This window comes from Platalea leucorodia (genome assembly GCF_965183815.1).
Source record: "Platalea leucorodia genome assembly, chromosome: 5".
Lineage (NCBI taxonomy): Eukaryota > Metazoa > Chordata > Aves > Pelecaniformes > Threskiornithidae > Platalea > Platalea leucorodia.
Window position 1 is genome coordinate 46,017,048 of NC_138827.1, and position 25,330 is coordinate 46,042,377.

General features: G+C 36.6%; 1 protein-coding gene across 7 annotated transcripts in view; it reads right to left on the reverse strand.

The window, feature by feature from the left end:
* NEK7 (NIMA related kinase 7) overlaps nucleotides 1-25,330 on the reverse strand; it is a 75,285-nt gene that overhangs the window by 17,390 nt on the left and 32,565 nt on the right. For 4 of the 7 annotated variants that reach the window (XM_082314640.1, XM_082314635.1, XM_082314636.1 and 1 more), the window contains 3 exons: nucleotides 13,021-13,129; nucleotides 10,563-10,670; nucleotides 2,539-2,633 (listed from right to left, as the gene is read on the reverse strand). In XM_082314640.1, the coding sequence (XP_082170766.1) occupies nucleotides 2,539-2,633; nucleotides 10,563-10,670; nucleotides 13,021-13,129 (312 nt within the window). Of the gene's footprint in view, nucleotides 1-385; nucleotides 429-2,538; nucleotides 2,634-10,562; nucleotides 10,671-13,020; nucleotides 13,130-25,330 lie in introns of all 7 variants that reach the window. The other 3 variants (XR_014228452.1, XM_082314637.1, XM_082314639.1) reach the window with 3 other exon arrangements.

Consider the following 25,330-nt stretch of genomic DNA (forward strand, 5'->3'; position numbering starts at 1 on the left):
GTGATAGTGTTTTTGAGGTTTCAGAAATACCTGGGGCTCTAAAAGAATGAGACTTTAAAATATACTTTTAAAAAATCTTACTGGCCACATAGTTAGCATTGAATAACAGACTGTAATATAGGTTAGAATTAATAATTTTTAAAAACAACATACATTATAGCAAATTAGTCTAAACTTAAATTAAAACATAACTGAAAAGAGTTTAGCAGCAATTAAGCACTTATTGAGAAGTGATAAACATGCCACAGCTTTTCGCCAGTTAAGCTGGAGAGAATCCAGAGCACATATCAACATAAAATCAATATAATAAAACATGCTAAAATGCAGGCAATAGACATGTCACAAAAAGATACCCAGGACAAAACTGCACGGATAATAAAAATACCATGCATTAGTCCATGCGTGTCTTGAAGAACCTTAAGTAGCCACTTGCAAATAATTAAAGGGGAAAAAAAGAAAAAAAAAAAAAAAGAAAAATGCTAAGCATATATTTTGAGTTTACTATACCTAAAATTTCAAAATTACGTTTCAATGATCAACAACAACAAAAAAACCACCCCACCACAAACATCTAGTATGTTGTACAGTTAACTAAATGGGATAAATGCACCCCTAAAAAAAAAATTAAAAGCTATAGTTGAAGACACTGCCATATACTATAGCTATATAATATACATCAACAATAAGTATCCTAATAATTACTTTATTCTTGACAATAAGGAAATAACCAAACACAATACCATATCAACTTAAATACCATCCTGGTAAAACTTCTAAAACAAATAAAAAGAGAATGGTATTTAAAGATGCTGAGTTAATCAATGGAATTAAGGTATTTAGCTATTTTGAAATTATTTACCAGATCAAAGAAAAATTTCATATTCACATAGGTATTTAATATACTGTACCAGCATCAGAGCAGCAAGCTCAAAAAAAAAAAAAAAATCTTTAGAAAAGTGCTATTCATTTCTATCCAGCAATTTTATTTCATATAATATAGAAGAAAAATTACCCTTAAAACATGTTTATTTTCTATAATAATTAGTTATTCAAGAGTTTTATTTGTTTATTTCCAGATTTTAAAAAATCTTCAAGAAAACCAATGAGGGAAAAAGAAATAGTAATATTGAAAAATCCTCATCTACCTTTACACTATCTTTAGGCTCCTCTTGCACAAGTGTGTAAAGTAGACCACTGAAATTGATGGCAGTTGCCATGGTCAGTACTAAGGAATCCCAATATAGGATTAAGTTTCAGTTCAGGATATAAATTTCTAAATACTTGCTAACAGGTATCAGACTTCAGTCCTGTGAATTGTCCCAAAGGTTTAGAAGCAACAGCTATACATAGATCTGTAAAGTCTGCAGAATTGCAATATAGCTATTTGCCCTTGTAGTATTTAAAGCAACACGTTAGTGACAGAAAGTAAACTAATATTACTGGAGACAATTCACCTAGTAGTAGCATACAACTTTACCAGGCTGAATGTTTTCTACAAAATCCTAAAATAGCAGGAGGTGCAGATCCTGTTGAATATGTGTTAAATGAGTTCTGCTGACTCAGTGAGGCAGGTGGCTTACAGGTAAATGAGAAGTGAGTTGGGTATATCAGTTTTTATCTGGAACATGACTAGAAAGACTTCACTGCCATTGCTGATAGAAAGAAATTTTTTTTCCAGCATCCTTCAACACAAGTGTTTAGTCTTTTGATCAACAAACGATACGCAAAGAACTTTGAAGACGTACTTGCCTTAGAAGCCTACCTGTTCTTCGCGCCTTCATTTACCTCAATTTCAATTTGTCCTATATCTTTATTTTCTCAGAATATAATATCATTTAAAATTATCTGTCACCTACCAATCTCGACTGTATTAATACTGAAATTAGCCAATAATTATAGTTTAGCCAACTCGGGGAAAAGAAAGAGTAGAAAAATTACGGGTATCTGTGCAGCAGAAGTCATTATCTTGAAAATTAATCCACGCCACTAGTAATAAGTACACAGTAACACTTTTTTTTTTTAATTGTTTTACTTAGGTTTTAAATAATTTTAAAGAAATTAAACTTGTATTAAAATAACTATATTGCAGTTTTTTAAAGCATTAGTTGCATACTCAAGTCAGTCCTACTATTTCTCAATGCATTTATTACCAAAATCATCTAATCAGCATAGGCCATTAAAACACCTAGAACAATTTTACATGTGCTTGCCATTATTCATTTATTAATCCTTCAGTTATGCCCAATATTCAACAAATTGCTGTAAAATCTTTGCAGCAAGCCCAGTAAAAGGCAAGTCTTGAGTAACACATAAATAAAAGTATTTCATATGCTGAAGTTATGTAAGAGTTCTCATTGCTAATATTAAAGACATATAATAGCTAAAAAGTAGCTTTTCCACAATGCTACATACTTTTCTAAACAACAAAAATATAGAAATAGATCCTAAATCAGTACTTAATGCATGGGGGGGGGGGGGGGGGGCAGGGGCTGGTGAGCACAACAGTGTTATTAAGTTCACTGTATAGATCAACATTACCTCATACAGCAGACAGCCTAGAGACCAGATGTCAGATTTGAAGTTGTAACCATTTTCGTGTATTCTCTCTGGAGACATATAATAAGGTGTACCAACTGCAATAAATACACAAGTATTTCTGAATGAAAATTTCTGTTATATAGTAGTAAAAGTACAGTTTTCCTGGCTGAAAAACATTTTTAATCTTCTATAGTTCTTATTTTGCTACACATATAATTTCAATTCATACTTATGACTCTTCAGTTTGATAGAAATACACATTAATTAGATATCTATTTCATCCAACGCAGCTTTATTTTCACTACTGATACCTAATTACCACAATTATTCAGTTGCTAGAATACTTCCAATTTTTGCTTTTAAAGAAGCTCAAAAGTAATTTTTTCTTCTGAAGAGAATCAAGGGAACATACTACATGCACGCACAGACACACATATCCCTGCTCCTTTCCAAACTGTTATCACTGTGGCTGGAAATAACAACAGCTAGAAATTCTCTTCCATGGCTTGAACGTGGGGGGGTTTTTTTGTGTTTTTGTTTTGGTTTGGTTTGCTTTTAATGAGTGGTCTGTTCTTCCTTTTGAGAATATATAAATCTGAAAAAGGTACTTCTGAAACTAATAAACACAATGTAGTTTGAATATCCGAAAGTAAAATTGAGCCTGAAATCCAGGATCTTCAGCTTCCCAGAGAGGAAGGCATGAAAACCTGCGAGCCCAGCAGAAGCCGAGGTTCCTATGAGCGACTCGGCCATCTGCTGCAGGACTAGACTCTGCAAGGGCTTTTCAGCTCCCAAATCTGTGGCTGTCCTTCCTTAATCCTGCCTCAGAGCTGTGGGCTCTGGAGACGTCTGCTCTTGAAAAGCAGCATTTCCTAGGACTGTCCCAGAGCAAATTTACATTGGATACTCCAGGACATCTCTCCCCTTGATTTTAATTAGACCCTACCCATCTGTGTCACAAGTTACTTGGAAGAGAGAAATTCTGAGATGTTTCAGCTCTGTAAAAAAAGCAATTAAAAAAAAAGTAAGTATCCTACTGATAGGTTCATATGTGACAGATCAACAAAAAAAGAAGTTACGAAAAATAACAGTAATGGCAATTTTGGTGCATTGTCTCTGAACTTTCTCCCTACAGCCCCCCAGAATGACTGCCTAACAGCAAAAAGAGCCACAGATCTATGTAGATTTTTACTTCAATTTTGTGTGGAATATTTTCTTAAGCACTGAATCCCGATGATGAAAACCAACTGAATTCTGTCAATTCAATACAAGTTGACCTTATTTTGAAACCAAACATCTTGCAACACAGCCACAGATTAAAATCAGCACTCTCACTGCAAACTACAAAAATAAGAGTATCAACCTCACACTGTTTTATTTAACACAAGGATCTCGTATCACTTCTACACTTCTGAATTAGCCTCATCTATTCAGAATTCATCTCTGTATGAATACTGGAAACAGAGATATAACAAATACACAAGTCATTCCAAATCTGAATAATCAGGTTATAGTTTTAATTAAATCGGGTTAATATTTTCACTCTAATCATTTCCAAAAGTTAGGGTACGTGATTTCAACTGTTGTCCTTCTTGGCAAACAATATTGAAAACAATATTCCAAACCAATATAAGCTGAGAACGTGCTTCTCTAACAGATATGCAAGGACAGAGGTCCCATATTGCATCCTGAAATGCATTTGGCCCCTAAATATTTCGGGGGAGACTTCCAGCCCCGGGAAAGCAGAGGGTGCCGCAGCCCCTCTTCCCCAGAGGCTCCCTTAGCGCTGGCCTGAGGAATCACTGCAGCTCTGAACCGAGACTGCAAAAGATCAAGAACTTAAAGGAAGAAAAGCTGGGGAAAGGCAACTCAAAATGACGGAGTACTGTGAAAACCATTTACTCTCATGGGATGTTCACATTCACCCACAACAGAGGAATGGTCAAGAGGGATGGTCTTTTCCCTATGAAAGAACAGGCATGCAGATGGGTGGACTGCAACACCAAAACAGCTACCAGAATATCCAGAAGCAACTCTGTTACTCTAACGTATCAACAACAGTACTTTAATGGGTGTTTAATGACAGCTATCTTAAAATTGGAAACTGTAACTCAACAACATTTGGCATGACATAGCTTTCATATTTTTATTACTCTTACTGTTGTACTTCCCCCTTAAAAAAAAAATTAACTCCAAGGACTTGTGAGCTCAAACACTTCTGAAAACTTTCAGCTGTATTTTGCAGCCATTAATTAATGCACTGTTTCAGTATATTCTGATGCTTTGTTGGCAGAATTCACCTAACAACAAAAAGTAAGTTTAATAGTAATCTGGTTCTTAGCTGGTTACGGCAGCACTGCCTTTGCTGCTCTGAGACATCACACAAGTAGCTGGCAGTGAGTAATGTGCCAGAAAGAGGCTTCACAGAATCCACAGGGGGCAGCTGAAAACACAGAGGTTTGAAGGTTCATAGTTTACCAAAAGCAAAGGTAATTTTAACCAGTAGCTCTGGGAAGCCTGCTGATACATTAGGAGTCTGATATGACTGTGAAAGATTGATGATAGTGAAAAGGAAGAACAAATGCTATCATTTTACAGCGTTTAGCCTAGTGTAACACCTTAACTGCAATACAACCTGAAGCCCCCGATGACCAACAAGTGAAAGGAATTGAAATTACAGTTATGTTAGTCATTGAATCACAAAACCAACATGAAGATCTAGACATCATTACTACTTGTAAACTGTTTTTAACAGAACATGACACAGAAGATTCATTATTCTGACATTCAGGAACTACTGAAGGCAGTGCAAAGATTCTTTAAAATGGTGAGCAATCTCAGTACACAGCTGCGCTGCTAGCAAGCAACTACCAGATGCGATTATGTATTATGCTTCCTTTCTGGATCTTTTTTTTTTTCCTGTTAAGTGAAATACAGCATCACAATACTATAAAGACATGCAACTTTCTTTACTCATCTGAAGACACAGAAGTGGCATAATACCAGACAAAGACGTAACACATTAAGGTGCCTATGGTTTTAAGAACAAAATCTTTAACTTTAGCATTCTCTTCACTGCATTTGCATATCTCTGATAGACCTGCAGGTCTGAGAGGTAATCTGCTTGAAAATGGCCTGGGTCAAATAAACTGCTTCCTCAGAATCTGCTGCTGCTCTGGAGTTCCCTCCCTTTAAAGATCCTGCAGATGCAGAAGGGTTGTTTCTTTATGCAAGCTTTCTGCTATTGGGAGAGGCAATGGACATAATTGGAAATGGTGGTCATTAGGGAGTGGGAAGCTGAATATGAAGAATCAGAAGCAAAAAAACTATTATGAAGAAGGGAGTTATGATAGAAACAGTACATCTTATTACCTGCATAAACACATAACTCGCTGCAGCCGAGTTAAAGAGAAGAGCGTATTCATTTGAAAACTAACAATGCATCGAGGAGTTGAATGAAATACAGTAACTAGCTCTAAGTACTACCATGCTTTCTTAAGATGGGAGAAAAATCTGCCTGGTAAATGTTAATGCTACTTATACAAAACAATGTAATGGCTGATTCTGAAGGTGTTTAATAGACTAGTTTTAAAAAAAGGCTGTATAATTATTAGTGATATTCCATGCATTAGAATACATAACTATCCAAGTTCAGGAAGGGGGCTAAAATCACTTTAGTAACTCTTCTGATTTTCAAAGAATTCCAAAACAAGCCTTCAGTTAAAAAAAAAAAGAAAAAAGGCCCACTTTAATTAAATAATCAAAAGATATGGTTTACCAATGACTTAATCTCCATGAGATCACAGGAATTTTATAATACAGAGTTCAACACAACATGCAAGTGCTTAACGAGATGAATGGTTGATGCTGAAGACAGAGAAGAGAAATTAAGTTACACATAAGCTGCAGTTATGCAGCAGTGAGGGTATCCAACCACTGACATGACATATTCTCCGTGAGTTGGTTTTTTTTTACTTATTTATTTTATTATAGGTGTAGGAGATTTCTAAGTCATAGGCTCGTCTTCAACCACAGACACAGGACCTAAAATGCTGCACTTATCCAAAGTCATTCTGCAACCTGACCTACATTACGCAAATAGTCTAACTGCAGAAATCAATCTATAAATATCTTGGGTTGTTTTATAATGTATCATTGTAACAGCACAATAATTTATCTTCAGCTTTCAAACTACTGTAAGAGATCTCAGGTTTTTGTACATAAAATAAGAGCTGTTTTAATGCAGCTTCTTTGATGACTGCAATGAATCAGCTGCAGATTTCCCTGCTAGCCTTCCCGTACACTGAGGGTGCAGGTTCTCAGAACAGTTTGGTTCAGAGTATGAAAGCAGAGCTTATTCTATTCACAGCAAAATGGTGCTGCATACCACCTCAGCACTGGCTTTGACACCCTCTGCTGGGTTAGAGATCCACATGTAACAGGAAAGGAGAGTATCTGCATGCATTTTTACAAGGTATTTTATTCCCCACCACCTGCCTGAGTTGACAGTCAAATCCATCATAACATAGCTCTGTGCTGGGGACAGGAGTACCATGGAAATGACAGAAGTTGTCAAACCACAGAAGAAATACCAGCATTCAGTACAGATGATCCTTTGCTTTCAAGCATTTTAAGAAGATTGCAGATCTGCTCCTTTGCCCTGCAAGCAGGTATTCACATCATGGCAGCAGTGTCTCCCTGGACAGCATACTGCGCAGCCCTTTAGCAAAACCACACTGGAGAACTGAACTGGCAATTGGGATATTTTTCTGTAATGCAAATACCAAAATATAGACTGTCCTGAAATCCACTGAATGGCTAACAAAGATACAAAAAATGCACATTTCCATGAGCTGGCCTCAGAATTGCCATTTCATCAAAGAGCATAAGGCCTGGCATTCAGCCATTAAAAAAAGGCAACAACAACAAAAAACAACCCCTAACATACACAGTCATCGGGAAAGGAATAAGAAGCCTTTCTTGGATCATGTTTCTAATATAAAGTCTTCTGAAACCAAGAAATTTTGTCAAGTTTTTATTGAATCAACAATACCAAATGCCTCCACTTCCTTTGCATTTTCAGAAGAAAGATCTTCTATTCGCAAAAAGGCATATACATGTCACAATAAAAAAATTTTACTGTATTGATAAGGCTGTATAGAAAGAGTTAAGAACATTAACAAACCCTGTCCAGTGCAGTATTTTCATTTGTTTCAGGCAGATCATCAGCAAGTATTCTAATTAAATCAGTATTATTCATAATTAGCAGTTAGAAGCTGTAGCTAATGAAAATTTTAGTACATTTCTTTATCTCTGAAAGCCTAAATCTAGTTTGCTACTGAAATTTTTATAAAGCCTGTAAACAAGTATAAATTGCTACACATAATATGTTTGTAATTCACTCGGGTTTGTGCACCAAAGGTTTATGGAATCATAAAAAGATACAACTTTGAAAGAAATTTCAGGAAAACTGGCATCAGAAACTGCATGAGAAATTAATTTTAAAAAGTGGTCTCTGATATGACGTGATAAATCAGAGTGTCACTGTCTCTACTGTAGCCTAATTTAACAGCTGAACAAAACCTTTTTCCTAGGCTGAATTCTGATATTAGGTCATAATTAAGAGGGAAATGGGAGAAGAGGAGATGGGGAAAAAAGAAAATAAAAAACAACAGCTTCTCTATGAAGACACAGCACCCAACATTAGAAACAAAGCTTCCAGCCCCCTAACCCCTGCTCTCTGGATGACTCTCATATTTGTAAGACACGAGCTTTAAAGGGCTTGGGGGTTTTACACTGTTTTTAACTCCAGCTCTGTCTTCAGTCCCTTTGCAACCATTCCCCTGCAACGAGCCCAAATAACCCAAGGTTGAAGCAGTTTGTTCCTCTTTAACTTCTTGACGTCTGCCTCAGAACACAAGTCTAGCTCTCCCGCCCTCACAACTGACTTTTGCCTTCTTTGTGCGCTCCTACCCACAGATTAGGATTTACAGCTTCCTGCAGATACAGTCCAGGAGCAGCTCCCTCTTCACACTGCTTGCTTACATCCTTCTTCCATTCACAGGCAGTAGCAGGACCCAGCTACGACAAACAAGATCTCTGCAGTGCTGCCAGCGATGGCCACTGGGCGATGACAGCAGCATGAACAGCAGCACTTTATATAACACACTGTGCCATGAACTAGTATCAGATCTTTAGGGTTTTATCTGAACGTCGACGTGGAACTCAAGCACATTTCCAGGCTGGTCTCACTGCTCCTCTGTCTCTTTCTCTCTCTTTTTTATTAATGCAGGATTGCACATCCATGTCTGACTTTCACCTCCATTCTATTAAGATCTCAGCAGTTACTCATGGTTTTGACTATACCAGTATCAGTATGCACCAAACATGATAAAAACAGGAGGGCACAAAGGAGTGACCAAAGGCTTTCTGGAAGACAGGGAAGTAAGGATCGTATCAAAAATTTCCTTTCTCAAATGGTTTTTTTTGGCTGTTAACACAAGTATCGCCCACACCTCAAATGTGGTACAAACATGCTGAACATCAATCCTCTTTTTCCAGACTGTACTGATACCTGGGACTATCTGAATGAAGTTAAATGAAGAGGTGAGGATAAATATGGTATATTTTAATCCAAGAATTCTGATATTTCATAGTCTAATTAGAAACACCAGCACCTGAGCAAACACAATTCTTTTTGTGTCCTCCCATGGCCCTGGGATAGGGATTGTAAGTATTACTTAACCATTCTTGGCTTTCTTAGATATTATCTTCCTTAGCATGCACTTTTGTCAAACATCTAAAAATATCCAATGCCTAATTACAGAATTGTCACTGTCACTTGTTAAAAATTCTCACTGAGCAGCATTTGAATTGATTTTACCTATCTGTATTCAAGTATCAGGAAGGTGCTCCACCTGCCTCACTACCCTTTAGAAGGAACAGCAGACAATTCTGCATGCTGCCATCAATGGCCCTGCTCTCGAGGGATCTAAAAGTTCATTTCACACCCTTTGCAGTCAGTGAACAGGCTTGAATTCAGCAACTGCTAAACATAGCCACTTCAGCAAGGGAAAAGAATTTTTCTCTTAACTAAAAAAAAAACCTACATAACTGTACAAATTCTTACATTTCTCTTTAAAGCAGATGCTACTCTATTTACAAGGCTTTTCTCTTTTAGAGAGATCCTCTTAGATTCTGTCATTTGTCCACTCCCTACATTTAAAGTTAAAACTTCTGCCAAGTTTTTACTTTCTCTTCTTTAAAGGCTTCTTAATCATCCTAGTCTCCACGTGCTACTCAAAAGATGCAAATTATATGAAAATTTTGTTTGGAAAAAGATAATACAATGTTATTTTTTATCTGCCAGCAAAGAATAAATTGGGCATTTCAGAAAATTTTTTTTCTATTCTGATAAAAATAAGTTTTCTGGGATTTGGTTTTGTTGTTTCTTTTGTTTTGTTTTTAACGTCTTCATGGTTCATAAAGCCTAATTCTGATCTCTCCTCGACTTACTTAAGCTTATATTAAGAAATTCCACCTTAAACCAGGGAAGCTCCTCTGTTAGCCTGTTCAAAGCATATAACCAACCTGTCGTCAATGCTACCTATACAGGCACACAGAATTACTAGATTCTTTCCAACACTGATTGAAGTTCAAATGAATTTAAAAAAAATGCATCCATATTATTGATCATCTTTTTTCCTAGCGTTTCTAGAAAACACTAATTTCATGACGACTTGTTTTGAGCCAGGAATGTACATTAAATGATTCAAACAAAGCAGGGGGGGACGGGGACATAACAAAACCAAACCAAACAACTAGCTGTACTGCTGAAAGTGACACCTCAGTGTTACAGCTTTTCCGTATTTGTCCATGGTGCTGACCATTTTTTTTTATTATTATTTTGAAAAGCTTTAGCTGGACCTAACCCTTTTCTTCCTCCTCATGAGTGGGCACAGTATTTCCACCATGTAAAAAAAAAAGTCCACCTCCCCAACCCCTGTACCTCAGAGAAAGCTTACCTAAAGAATGTGCAGCTGTGGTTTTGGAGCTGAAAAATCGACCAAGTCCAAGGTCTCCAAGCTTTACTACCCCTGTAGCTGTAATGAACACATTAGCTGGCTTTATATCTGGGGGCGAGGGGGAAACATAAGACATTTAGAAGTTACAATGAGGTTGCAAGAAAAGCTACTGCTCTATTAATAATAGACCGAAAGAGGTTTTTATTTACACCTAATATTAACAAAATTTGACTCTGCTGTTCAAAAAGAGTGAGTCTGGGATTCAGAATTTCAAATTAACTATTTTAATGGTACAAACATCGCTCAAGCAAAAAATTAAGAGCCATAAAAAGTATTTTAAAAAGCAAGCAAACAAACAACAACAACAAAAACCAAAACAAAAAAACCCCACACTCACCCCACACCCAAAGCAGCATATACAGGGAGTTCATTACTACTTTATAAGCTATATATAAGAACTTCAATTAGAACTAGAAAACCTCTCATTGTATCTTAAGTAACAGACAAAAAATGTTTTCAAGAACTGTAAAACATGTTTTTCATCACTTTTGCTGATCAGATTACCCACAGTGGCATGATGTTATTTGTTTGAAATAGGTAACTTATTCTCGTTAATAGTGGGCATTAAAAAAGAAGAAGCAAGTTTTACTCAGGAGAATGGTTATTTGAAGTCATCAATGGAATTGGGCTAATCAAGTAGAAACAAAGAAAAATAATGGTGTATACCCCAGACAGTTATTTTTCACAAGTAATATTCCATTTAAGTTTTAATCCAGTCCTTTAGAGACAACAGCAAAGATTTTTATTTTATGATTTTTAACAAGGTAGCTATCCTGTTAGTCTTCTAAACAAACTGATCTGATATTTGTTTGCCAAGTGGGCTTAGCTCGTACTCAGCTCAAGAACAATGCACTGTGGCTCTAAACTGAAAGAAGATCACTTAACTTTGATAAGAGAGGATTACAGTTTGCAAAAGATATATGTACAGTAAAAGGAATGGTTAATAACCATTCAAACACCAGCATTTTCAGGTTTCCAATAAAAAGTTACAAAACCTTATAAGCTTTAGAGAGGAAGACAGAAGCAATTACGTTATGCTGCCATCTGACCTAGTTTTCAGGAGTTTGGATCACCCTTTGAACAACCATCCAACACAGATATCAGCTCAACTTAAAAATAGCTTTAATTGTCATTGGTTTTGGTGCACAACCATGGAATTGTCAAGATTTGCCATAGGTTTGCCAGAAACTTTGAAGGTAGTATTTCAGTTTCAGAAATTCAAACTCCTTTTGGTTTTGAGCTAAAATATACTGAAATAAACTAGTTTAGTCATAAAAGTATTAAAGGAAGATACCTATACCCTATGGAAAACATCTGTAATTCTATGTCCTCCTCTTTGTATAATTTGCACTTGCAGATATCTGTACAAATGCGTAAAGAAAAAAAAAAAAAAAAAAAAAGGAGAATCACAAGGGAAAGCCATTTGCAGGAGCAGGAGCATCTAAGTTGATCTGCTGAAGGGTGCAACATCTCTACCTGCAAATGACAAAGCTCCGCAGAGATTGAGGGACTTTTGCTTTCAGGCAGCTATTTGCATCCCAGCAGAAGGAAGCCACCGACCTAAGACTTGTAATTTCACCTGAACCCAGAAAGACATCCCATATACAACCTGCAACTCATAGCCAGAGAGATTTCCAGGGCAAAAAAAAAATTGTACATCTGAGAAGCCACTATACTACAATCTGTTTTCTTTGACTCAGAGTTAGAAGGTAAAATGAAGACAACATACAGAGGAGACAGCAGTACAGAGGTTTAAAATGGGTAAAAGAGATTTAGTACCTGACAGGGATAGCTGGCAACTACAAGGGCTGTTGGGACACAGTGCTTGACACAGAGATTGGAAATAGTGGAGAGGAGCAGAGAAGGGGAGAAAATGCTCACAGCTGCACATAATCCAGTAGATAAGGGAGTAGGAGAATGGCCTATACATCACCAGAAGACACGTCAGGAGGCAAATACTTTTGTAAGAAAAAAGGTGCAAGAGGTGAAAGGAATGGATAGATAGCTGTGCAGGAATGCAGGTAACAATACTTGGGAGAGACAATGGGCAAATATAGATGAATAAGAACAAGACAGCAAATGAGAGCCAGCAAAATTAATTGAGCAAGCAAAGAGGTAGCAGTAGCAGGGTCTCCATCACTTACAGAACTATCACTTATTTTGAAAACTTGGTATCACAAGCCATTGGTGCAAACAAATGCCTACCACAACAAATGTACAACCACAAACTTCTGTCACACTTTTCCATTACTTATAAAACATTACAGAAACATACATTGTGTCAGCTGTCAAAATTGATTCCACTATGACATTATTTGGTGTCATTTGCGTTGAACCAGCTTAATTCTCACATAGTAAACGGTTTAGTAAAGACAAATCATCTTTGATCCTATATTACCTCTATGCATAACACGACGAGAATGCATATGTTCCAAGGCACTGCAAAGCTGAACAAAGTACTTCCAAACTGTTCTTTCAGGAATCAACCTCTTCTGTTTCTTAAAATGCTTAAAGAAAAAAGGATGGACACTGGATATTAAAATTTAAAACTTGCATAAAATGACTGAAAAAAGAAAAGACAGAAAAGCCTTTATTTAAAAATCACATACAAAAGGCTCACGACCCAATGAAAAAGGTTTAACAAAATTTCTTGACACAGAAAGCTTTTCCCTTAAATATTAATACATGTATCATCAACTTATGTGTTTAAGTCAGCCAACACATAGAGCCACAAATGACATTAATTAAATAAAACTGCTATCCCAAAAAAGGATTTACATGGTATTTAGCAATCTTCAGTGCAGGATTAATGTGGTCAGAATAGACTAGCATAGATTAAGTGGCCACAGAACAAATAAAGGTCAGATGTAAAGGCATGTGCCACAAAACTTCCCAAGTGAAATACTTCCTTACACCAACATTGATTTCCATGTTGTCATTTTCTAAATAGAAGAAAAAAATAGTAGTGACACAATCACAAAGATCATTTAAGAAGAGTCCACCAGATTAGTCTTTCAAACTTCTGCAATACATAAAAGGGAACTAAAGGAACTGTGTTTTCTGAAAATTTCATAGTTATCTAACTCCTGTTCAAATATTTTCCATCCTGTATGGATGGAAATAACCATTACCAGTCACTGGTAACAGTTCAGTGGCCTGCTAAAGCTTACGTGAAACATAATTGTGCTCTGCTACACACATCTCCTTCAAATATTATATTCAGGGAGTGGAATAACACAGTCCTCCAAAAATACATACTGAAAACCTGGAATTCAGCCAATGCTAAAACGTGCAAGTTTGATCATTACAAATTTTGCAGCTAAAGGTAAGTAGACTGAAAAATTGTTGCTCATTTAGGGTCTCTTTTTGAAGAATTCGTATTTTGACAGATTTTAAACACACAAAGAAAATACATGAACAACATTAATACTAGCAAAATTTTAGATGGAAAGCAAAGTACTTAGATGTATTTTAATAGCTTGTGTACACACACACACACACTTCACACTCATGCACACCCTAAGAAAGTTCATATAAGAAACATTTATTACTCTGAAAAAAATAAAAGTATTTTTATATACTATGTTAAAATGTGCCACTGAGAAGTTGACAGCTGTATCCACACATTACAGAGACATACAGGAGTATGAGAAAGATGTTTTTAAACTAGCTATAGCAAAATGCATCAGTCATACAAAGGATCATAACATTTCACCAAAATGTTTTTAGTTATAGCGATTATTTCAAAATGCATTTTCATTTAAATGAGGCAAAGCATATAAATTACTTCTTTAAATATAATTTTCCCTCAGTCTTGGACTGAATTCAAACAAACCCTGTGTATCTGTTCTCCCCATAGCTGGATTTGCATATCAGAGGATTGTTTGATGTCAACAGGAAGATGGAGACCAGGTTTCTTTTCATTTAAAAACAAATACACAATACATGTAAGTATGTGCACATGAAAGCATAGTTCCTTGATTTAAAATGCATTCTGAAATTATCATAATTATAACTAGGTACTTTATTTAAACATTCTGAATTTTTTTTTTTAACTCAAATCTAAGCACAAGCAGTGATGAAACACCACTCACAAAATGTCTGAAATAGGAAGATTTTCCATTACAGATTTCCATTCCGATGTACTTAAAAGTACACCAGTGTACTTCCAAAGTATTTACGTACAAGCATTCTTTTAACATTTTATTAATTTGCCATCTATAACACCGTCACTGACTGTACACTACAAAATCGGCTTCAGTTCTTACAGTTCAAGCATGCAATATAACAATAGTTTAAGACATAGTCTCATTCTACTGAAGGCATTAATAATTTTGCATGATAACAACAACTTTTCTTCCTGAAAGCATCAATATTGTTATTAACCCAGTAGAATTTATCCATCTAAAGAGGATTCAAAAGACGGCTGCTAGATTTGCTAACAATGTTTAAACTAAACAAAGAAATAGACACCATTTTCTCTTGTATAGGTTTAAAAATAATCCAATAACTTTGAAATAAACTCACTGAACATTATTTTCTGTAGTAATTAATTACAGTATCTTCTCCCATCAAAATACATATTCTCAATGTTTTCTTGGGCTGTTGTCCACCAATAGCCAAACTAGAGATGAAAAGCCTCCACTACCAAAAAAGATTGATTTTGCAAAAGTAGCTATTGGATCAAGTTGTACATTTCTAGGAAAGAGTCCAGCAGGCAGTGTTAATTCTGAGAAAAGTCAATAAGGAAAAGGAATCCCATTCCTGTTTACAACCTTACCTTCTAACAGGAAATGTAAGTTGATGGAAAACATGGTCAAACCTATTTTATGCCGAACAGCATAATTAAATTGATATAGCACCTATTAACTGTATTCAAAGCAGGATCCTTTTCCCTCTCCTCCATTTTAAAACAGTCCACAATGCAAAATGCAGTTCTAATTGTTGTGGGGTTTGCCCCCTTCCTACAGGGAAGCCAAAAATGCAGATGACATGATGCTAAAAGAATATTTTTTAACCTCTACTGTAGCAGAGCGTAGTAGCACCACAAGCAGTTAATACTGAAACTGATTCACTGCCTAGTGCTGTAATGTTTCAAGCATCCTAAGGTCCACATAATCAAGTTAATTTAATAGTTAAATTAAATTGTATAGAAGTTGCTACTACCTGCCCAAATTTGACCTCAAAGGAATACAGCCTGACATACAGCTTTCTAAAGTATTCTCATCTTCAACATTTTGCTATTCTGCTTCTTCCTCTTCGTCTGAGGCTCAAAGGACAGTCCTGATGCCCCTCAGACCACTGACCTTCTAGGGTGTGACATTAAAAAAAAACCATAATCCCGTTTGACGTGAAAGATCAGTCTCAACATAGTTGAAACTGGGCAAAAAGGAAACTGCTTGTACACGTGCATTAAAAATTTGGGCAGTGTTGCAAGCTAGTGTTTTACCAGGTAAGCAGAGAACACCAGGCATGCTCAGACAGCAGACCATCTCCCAGACAGAATTATTTGTTTCAAAAGCCATATCCCATGAAATTTCCATCTCTGTCTTTGAGAACGGAATCACAAAAAGCTACTTCGAAGAGTTTTCACAATGTCAGTACAGATAAAACTGCAATTCAGTCATTTAATGCAACTGGAAATTTTTGTGTTCATAAATTTGCTATTCAAATGCCTTAAAGAGCTTTAAGGTAGGCAGGTTATATCACCGGTTTGTCTTTTCGTCCCTTTTTACATAATGACTGAGCAGTTCCATTATAGGAAAATGGAACTCTCCTGGTTTTCTCTAACGAATTGATAAAAGAAAAATTAAATATTCTCCAAATGTTTCCATCATAGTGAAGTTAAATATAGCTGCCCTGCACCTGAACAGCATATGCCATTCAGTTTCTTGAAGGCATAAAAAAAATAAGCAAAAGATAGACAGGGAAAAAAGTTTAAAGTCAATATAAAAGCATGGAATTATATTATACTGAGTTTCTAAAGATGATGCTTTAAAGGTCAAATTCCAAAAGTAAGAGTGACAGCAATTAGCAAATGGTCTTATCTAGGCTTAACAAGCACAGTTCAGCCAATTCTCTTGAAGGAAATATGCAGGACTATGTTTGGCTTTTGTAAGAAGACTAAGGATTTCCTGCAGACGAGTAAGGAACAGTGAGCATAGATGATTTCAATACAATTGGAGATTGCAGATATGACTGCCTACATCTCAGTAACCATGCTTGGAAAAAAAATTTAGCATTCAGTTCTGACTTTAGTGTCTCAAGAGAATTTTAAGGTGTGATTTAGTCTGGTTTAGACCTCGCTGAATAGGAAAAAAAATTAGGAATAAATAAAAAAGATTTAAAAAAACAATGAGTGTTTAAGAAGCAAACTGGACTATAGAAAGCAAGAGGTTTATGAACATGTCTTGCAGAAAGACGATAAACTGATCATCTGAACAATTTTGCACAGTCATTATTTAAAAAAAAAAAAAAAGTCTGTGAAACTGTCAAACAAGCCCACAAGAACATATACCTGGATTTTTCACTGTGCATGCTGTAGGCTAGAGTTGCCTTCCGAAATAAAGGATTTGGGGAAAAAGTAAAATGAGAAGGATAATTTCCTTGCTTTAAATAGATTGCTTTTCCTTTCTTTGACGTTTTGATGAGGATCTTGATCGCATCTGTCTGTTCTCATGAATTCACTTCTGGCTTACAAAAATATAAAAGGTTTTTTTTTTTATTTTATTTTATTGCAGAGACTTATCAGAACACAAGTGATTCAACAACCAGATACTTCTGGGAAGAAATGTGAACTTCATCAAGAGGAAAGTGATGGAGAAAGGATTACTACAAGGAACTTCCAAGTAGCACGTAATGAAGTTCTTGGCCACTTCTGCCTGTGTTTCTTTGGGACTCTTTCATATGGACTAGCAGAAAGAACAGAGAGAGGAAAGAGGAGGTCAGGCAGCTGTAATAGGAAATTATGGAAGCACAAGCAAGAGTTCTCAGTCTGTGAATACAACAGAAACAAACCAGAACGGGCAAAGGTGTGCAGGGTCAAAATGATAAGACCAGTGAAGATGGACCTCAACATCTCTACATTTCAGAGTAAAGATCAGAGACTCATGTATATAGAAATTAAGTTTCTACATAAGTCTTACTTTGTTTAAAAGGCTATATAATTCTAGTAACAAAGCAGTGTCCCAGGAGTTCTGTCTGGCTCTGTTCATTCATTAATTCAGCTGCCCATCTCTTTAGACCATGGTAAGTTTTCTGCCATTCTTCTTTGCTTTCTAGGCAGAACAAAAATAGTACTTCCCACCACATCTTGATTCATTTATCCAATTTGATCATGAGGTGATCAAATTTGCCTACGTTTCAAGAGTAGCAGCTGTCTCTTAGCTGTAAAAATAGAACAAATACAAAAAACCCCCAAACTATTCAGCATCTACCAAACGAACATAGAGAAAGTAACAAGTATTTGGCCAATAAAGTGACTAATAATAATAAATTTTAAAAAAATTACCTGGTTCTTTTTCCAACTTTTCTTTACAGTTGTTTACATCTCCAGTTACTGAAGATGCCATACATTTATTTTTTCCCTTCCAGAATCCACAAAAAAAATGCATTTAAAAAAAAAAAAATCTTCCTCTGTTAGTGATCTTTGTATACAACAAGTAACTATTTAATCAACAGAAACAAAAGACTAAGACATGGTACAAAAACTAATACACGAAATAATTGTCCTAATAGAAGTACCCACTAGCATCGGAAGGCCAAATTAGTAGAATGAAACTACGGTCTTTCCTAAATAAATACATAAAAAAATAAAAACCCCATCACATGCACACCATGGAATTGAGATAGAAACATCTTCTCAAGTACAATCTTCTTTCACACACAATCAAAATAAAGACATCTACTTACAAGAAACAGAAAGCCTTGTAAGAAAAATGCAAGTCAAAATTGTTGTATTTTCCATTTTTAGTATATATTGTTTCACATTAATAATCTATTAATCAGATTGTTAATAAGACTCCTGATTAAACTCAGATCCCTTAGGAAGCTCTGAAAAGTCACTATATATATATATATATTTTTTTTTTTATCCAACTGCCTTTGCAAGAACTAATTTCATTTTTCCGTTATTGAGTAGTCCACCTACAGTCACTCTGTTCCACCTAACATTTTTGCTCATGCAGAAAAGCAAGAACATACAGTGTTCAGAGATGAAGATCACCTACTGAAATCAGATCTACTTGCAGAGCCACTAAAATAGAATTTCCAATACTGCATCATTTTCATTGTCTCTGCTGTTACCACTGAGTGGGGCTTCTTAAAACACACAGCCACATGTTTAAATTCAACAGTATTTGTTTACATGCATCTCTCTCCAATAAATCCCCTTGGGAAAACTGTTACAGCATGAACAGGTGAAACTCGTGCTTGAATCATTAACTCTACTTCCTAATAAAAAGCAATAGCATGACACAGTAAATACAGAGGCTACCATCTTAACTTGTTTTTTTTTTTCTTTTTACTACAAATAAGGCAGACAAATTCAAAATCTTCTCTCTTCATTCTCAGTGAGTTATTCATATAGCACAAACACTGACACTGCAAATTTTTCAAAAACAACTGTGTGAAAAAAACTAAAAATAATCTCCAAGTATTGTTTGCAGGGCATTTCAAGTAAAAAAAGCACCCACAACTATTATTTAATAAAATCTTTCAATTCTCCCTGCTCTTTAAAGGTGCATGGAGCCAGACAATTCTAGCACCAGTGGACAAAGGTGGAGACGGAATACCCCAAGCATTTCTGCCCCAGTTAGCGCCACTTGAACAGCCTGTGCAACAGTTAAATGAAGTTTAACGTAAAGTTAACTTTTCATAGCTGACTGACACCGCCACTCTCCCTGCGAGTGCAGCCAGTCGGCTTACACAATAGCTTCAGGTGTGATGTCTGTGACGGGGACTGTCCACAAGACAAAACAGTGTTAATAGTCTAATTATTTTAGCAGAAAATCTGCCGCTTATTCTTATTGTTCCAGTGGCAGACACAGACAATGGCCGATTCACAGGAAAACTAACAAAACTGCCTGGCAATTACCCAGCCCAATTACCCCACTGGTTATAAACTGCAGGACCGGCCAGCTTTCCTTCGGCCAGCACATATATGTAGCTTGCATGTGGTAAAGTGCTGCCGTTGCTCTCGTTCTGGTTACCTGCAGTTGAGAGCAAAGGTGACAGTCGAGCACCTGTCAGACACCCCAGTAACGCACAGATATGGGGAGCAAAAGCTTACCAGAACTAGCTCTCCTACCGTGGCAGGGCTCTATGCCTTTGCTTTTTCTTTTAGGACTTCACGGTTCCATCCGCAGGGTGGCTGTTTCCCCTGAGAACACCAGCTCCCCCTTTTTTACCCGCTACATAGCTAGCATATATATACAAAGTTGAATAAGAATGCACTATTTTTTAATTACAGGAGGGGGAAAAAAAAAAGGTTTAAGAAAAAGATTTTTAGTAGCTTTAAAAAAGGTTAGTGGCAAAAATTAGCCTGACTGGTTCAAAGCCCCAGGTTTCTACTTTAGGAAAAGGCACATAAAAATAATTTAGCTTTGATCTGTAATTAGCACACACTGTGTTACAGTATCCTAACATACTACAAGTTTTTTCAAGCTACACTCTTTAAAATCTTTTCAAAAATGAATACACAAAAAAAAAGCTAAAAGTGATACAGAATGTGAAAAAAAACATTGAGAAAAAATATTTTTAAGCTTTTAACATTTATCAATTACGTAGCTTCAGCCAGGTGCCAAACTATTCTAGATCATAAAACATAACCAGATGCTAAACAAAAAGACTACGAGTCAGGAGGTTTGGCACAGGGCAGGGGGGCGGGTAGTGGGGTTTTTTGTTCTTTAAATTAAATCTAGCAGTCATGGGAAAGAAAAAAAAAAAAAAAAAAAAGAAAAAAGCACAAGAGACACAGATACTGCTGGAAACCAAAAGAACCAGATTCCACATTTTAAAATTTGTATTTATAGATCATGATAAATCAGTATCATGAAAAGAAAATACACAAACATGCACAAAAGACTACTTTAAAAATACTTTTCCCACAATCATGATGTCAAGTATTTGGATGTAAATATATGTATAAGAAAAATCTCAGAATTAAAGCCACCATAATTTCTCCCCCTTGAGAGTGTGTGTGTGCATGCAGTTTTCAGTTCTGTTTTCTTTCTTTATGTCAAAAGACCCTTTTTTCATTCATTCATGACAGTCAGCTAATGAGCAGTTTGAAAATGTCTCTAGGCTTTATTTACTGTGCACTATTCAAAACCTATTATTAAATATAAGTTTCAGAGAGGGGGTACGGCTTCCTGGTATGCATCACTGGAGTATCAAATTAATAAAATAAACTTTGTGAAGTTTATCTCTGCAAATGGCCTTAGAAATTATGAGGTTGTAATATCCCCATTTTACAGATTAGAATGAGGGCAAAGAATTAAGATCAAAGGCATTAATTAATTCTGGCACCAATTTAAGCACCTCCTTTTCAACGTACTTAGCTTTATGAAACAGTTCATCTTCAAAGCAGTTTCCACTCAGAAGAGAGAAAGCTGTGAACACTCAATACTTCTACAAATCAAACCCCAGAGTTTTACCTTGATTATCAGAAATACATCATAAGCAATTACAATTCTCCCCAAAAAATAGTGGTTGAAGTGGTTTATACAGCAGGAACAGTACCAGAAACGGTAAGAAAGGATAGTCTTTGGAAGACCATTCAATTGTATTAACCATGAAACCTTTGTCTTTCTTGAATTCCCTGCCTTGAAAACAACCACTGCAGCAAAGAAGGCAGCACAGATGCAACAAATGGTGGTGCGCACACTGCACCACCATGATTCCTATCCAGAGTAGCTGCACTCTTAACACTGAATAGAGCAGTGGTTCTTCAAAGAAGAAATAAACCTGTAATTTGCTGGAGTGCAAGATATTCAGTTGTAGGATTTTCTAGCCTTTGAATGCTTGATTTTGCAGATTCAGTGTTGCTTCCTTAGGTTATAAGCAATTCCCTAGATTCAAAAAAGCATAAAAATAACTACAGAAATGCAGGCTCTCTATTACATTGCTATGCACAGCTTACCAGAGTTGGCACTTTTACAGCCAGAGCTAGTATTGCAGCTGGCCAAGTAACTTGCACAACAGAGTATCATCCTTCCGCAGGTAACGGACGGGTACTGCCAGCGGACTTCATTTACATTTGCTGCCAGCAGCAGAACAGCAACACTCTTGAACCTCGAGTCCCGTTCCACACTATGTAGCAGTACGCTACAAGACAGGTTCTTCTTTGTGTTCCCCTCCATTTGATCTGTAATTCTTGTGCAACCTGCCTCTCCTCTGCCCCCATCCCAGACCTATCCCTTCTCTATTTTTGTCACTTCATCCCATTTTCTCCATTCACACCATTGCATCCTGTTCCCAGCCAGCCTGAGTTATCCTGCCAGGCTCTCTCCCTACTGGCAGCCAGTTTGTCTGTCCCTAGGATCCTTGCCCAGTCTGTCCTGTTCTCTGGCAACACACTAGCTCTCCTCTAATCTCACTGTGCTCATGTCCAGTATTGGGACTCCCATTTCATAGCTTCCCAATCCATTACTCTTACACTCATTCTCTTATACTCCTCAGTCTCTACTGCCTTGTGCCGTAACTTTCCGGTCTACCTTCTCAAAAACTGCTCACCAGCTAGTCCCTGTCCACTTGTCTTCCCTATTCCCAGTCAGATCCTCTCTCTCTCCCCCCTTAAGGATCACACAGCTGCTTGTCCCAGCCTACTCTTCTGTCTGCCCAGTCTTTTGTCTTCTTCACATTTATCTCAGCTTACTCCCTTCCCAGTGCTGTTAGAAAGAATAAATACCCTCTGAGAGAGAGGAACACTTCAGCCCATCCAAAGCATCTGGAAAAAGCTGTTTCTGGCAAAGCCATTTCAGTCACCCACACTATAGGTTGAAGCATTCATAGCCACTCAGGTAGGACACAACGCTGTCGGCACTAAGAAATGCAAGAGGTTCACGCAGCTCTACATGTACAGAAATTCTCCACTTGGGCTGCTATGCTCCAGCAATTTCTGTTAAGCACATATGAACTCTTGCGTTAGAAGAATTTGAGTTTAGGTGAGTTTTCACATTTGTAAGAAAAATCCCCTTTCCAAGTTTTAAGTCTCTGTTTCAAGGCACAAGGGGCTCACAATAGTTGAGATACAATGGTTGCTAGATTTTAAAATAAATAAATAGATTGAAAAACAACCAACCAAATATACATCTCAGCAGAATAATATATTTTTCCTTAGCCATCTACTAAATCATACAACATTTTTAGAAATATACACCCTCAAGTGGGCAGCTGGCACGCAACATTTTAGTATGAAATTGTTATATTTTGACAAACTGAAAACACATTCTCACACAGCTAAATCTTTGGCAACCCTAACAGCAGAGTTACTGTCCTGCTACACATGTGTGTGCACAGCAAGAATACAGCTTCTCCAACACTGCCATTCAAACTACATTGGAGGCATCATCATTGTCCCACCAGCCTTCCAAACATGAATGCCAACTATCTCCTAGAACTGATAAAGTTGTAAATCAATGTTTTGTATGATAGAGAGACAGCTAAACAATAGAGTCAGTTAATAGCTGAGGGTTTCCCAAAACACTGAGTCATGCCCTGGGAAGGGGTAAACACCTGACCTGTTAAATTCTGACACTGCACCTCTTCCTTACACAGATGCTTCCCTAATTTCATACTCCCCAAAATCTTCCATTTATCACAGCAAAAGAGAATTATCACTCTTGCAATTAAACAAAGTCAAACGATAGCTAACACGTGCTATCAACATTCATCAGGTAATGCCACTGTCTGAGAAACCATCTCTATTTCTAGCACATTCCCAGGACAGCAATCCACCAGAAAATAGTTTGAAAAAAAACAAGTGACAAGTTTCCATTCTCAGCAACACAACCAGCTTCACGGCTGTGAGAATGGTTAATCATGGGCTACTAGCCATCCAGCAACGTGGTTGCTTCCCACGGGCAGGAGCAGCACTGTGGGCTGGTAAAGCTGCCAGTGACTGAAGCTAAAATTGCTTCCACTCTTTAAGGCCTTTGAAAATGCAAGCTGTCCCGTAAGGCAGCACAGGCAAGTTAGTCAACCCCGGAGTACTGCAAATAAGTTCCAAAAAAACTCATTGCTAATATATTTTGGCATGGGGAGAGGAGGGAGGGTCTGCATCCCAGACAACATGGAGAAGAGAAATTGCCTGATGCAATTTCACACAGTGAAGCCCAAAATATCCACCACTGGTGAAAACATCAGAATGATAATCAATGAGAGTTCAAACAAGCCTAAACAGAGCTCCAGCTACTGCAATGAGCAATTTAGATATGCATCAGTTGCCTGGAAAGAAGTGACTATCACTGTATTTCGGCTGTCCTATAAAAAACAAGTATGTTTAAGGACAAAGAATTCACTGTTCCCAACTACAGAAACCTGAGATATCAATATGAGCTTCATACTGATGAAAAGTTTTTAAATATTTGTCTTATTTTACCTAGCTAATTATAGTATGTTTTTTTTTTTTATTTAAAGTTGAAAAAAATACACACAAAAAGTGTTCTCTGAAGAGCTGGTGAAGTCCCCAGGTGACCTCTTGTAGAACTCAAATTACTTTCCATCTATCTTGAGAAAACTGCAAACATATTTTCAGTTTTTTAGACGAAAGTTTTCATGCTTGTTCCCAAAACATGATTAACTTCCTTAAGATCTATATGACATATTCAGTTTAAAGTCTGCATTTTTTTGTGTGTGCTAAGATTATTTGCCAGAAAAACTAAAAATATCTGCAGAAATGAAACAGACCTTGAAGTTTCTTGCCGATTTAAAAAACCTACACAACATTTTAGCGTCTTGTAACATGCCTTCTTACAAGCCTAATAACTTCATATTTAATCTTAAATAATATGGTAATTATTCTGCAAAACAGTTCAAATTCTCTTGTTTCAATATCTTCAGCACAGACTTTACTAACTAGTTCTTTTTACTGAATCATTATAATGTATTTTCTTGATTAATGCAATGAGTAGATTCTTCTTTATTTATGGCATTTTCTTTATCCAATATATCAATTGTTGCCTTAAAACTGTGCCTCTCAGTATTACTGACATGCCATATCCAAGAATTCTACCAGGCCATTAAAAGCTGTAAGATAATCCTCAATTTTGGATCCTCCTACTTTTGAGAATGGAGGCTGTACTGAAACATCTCCCTGTGACACAGGTAATTAAAAAAAAAAAATAAGGTAAAGTGGATTAACTCTGTGTATGTACATACATAAATACACAAAGAGAGAGAGAGAACACATGAGATACCTCCGATTTCATTATGCGATTTGTAAATGCCAATGCACAGCTGCTTTTTTTTTTTGGACATACAGCAGATTCTATGAATTCTATTAGAATCCATATGAATGCACCAAGTGATTTTCCTCAGTTGTCTACTCAATGGGGACAAAGAAAGTATTATTCACAGGTAACAAGAGGGATGTTATAAAAGCTGGGCAGCAAGGATGTGGTTCATTAAGGGAAGAACTAAAGAATTCATTAAGGTGCACTGTGAGGCACAGCAGCTTTGCAAGAATTCTCTGATGTGCCAATAATATC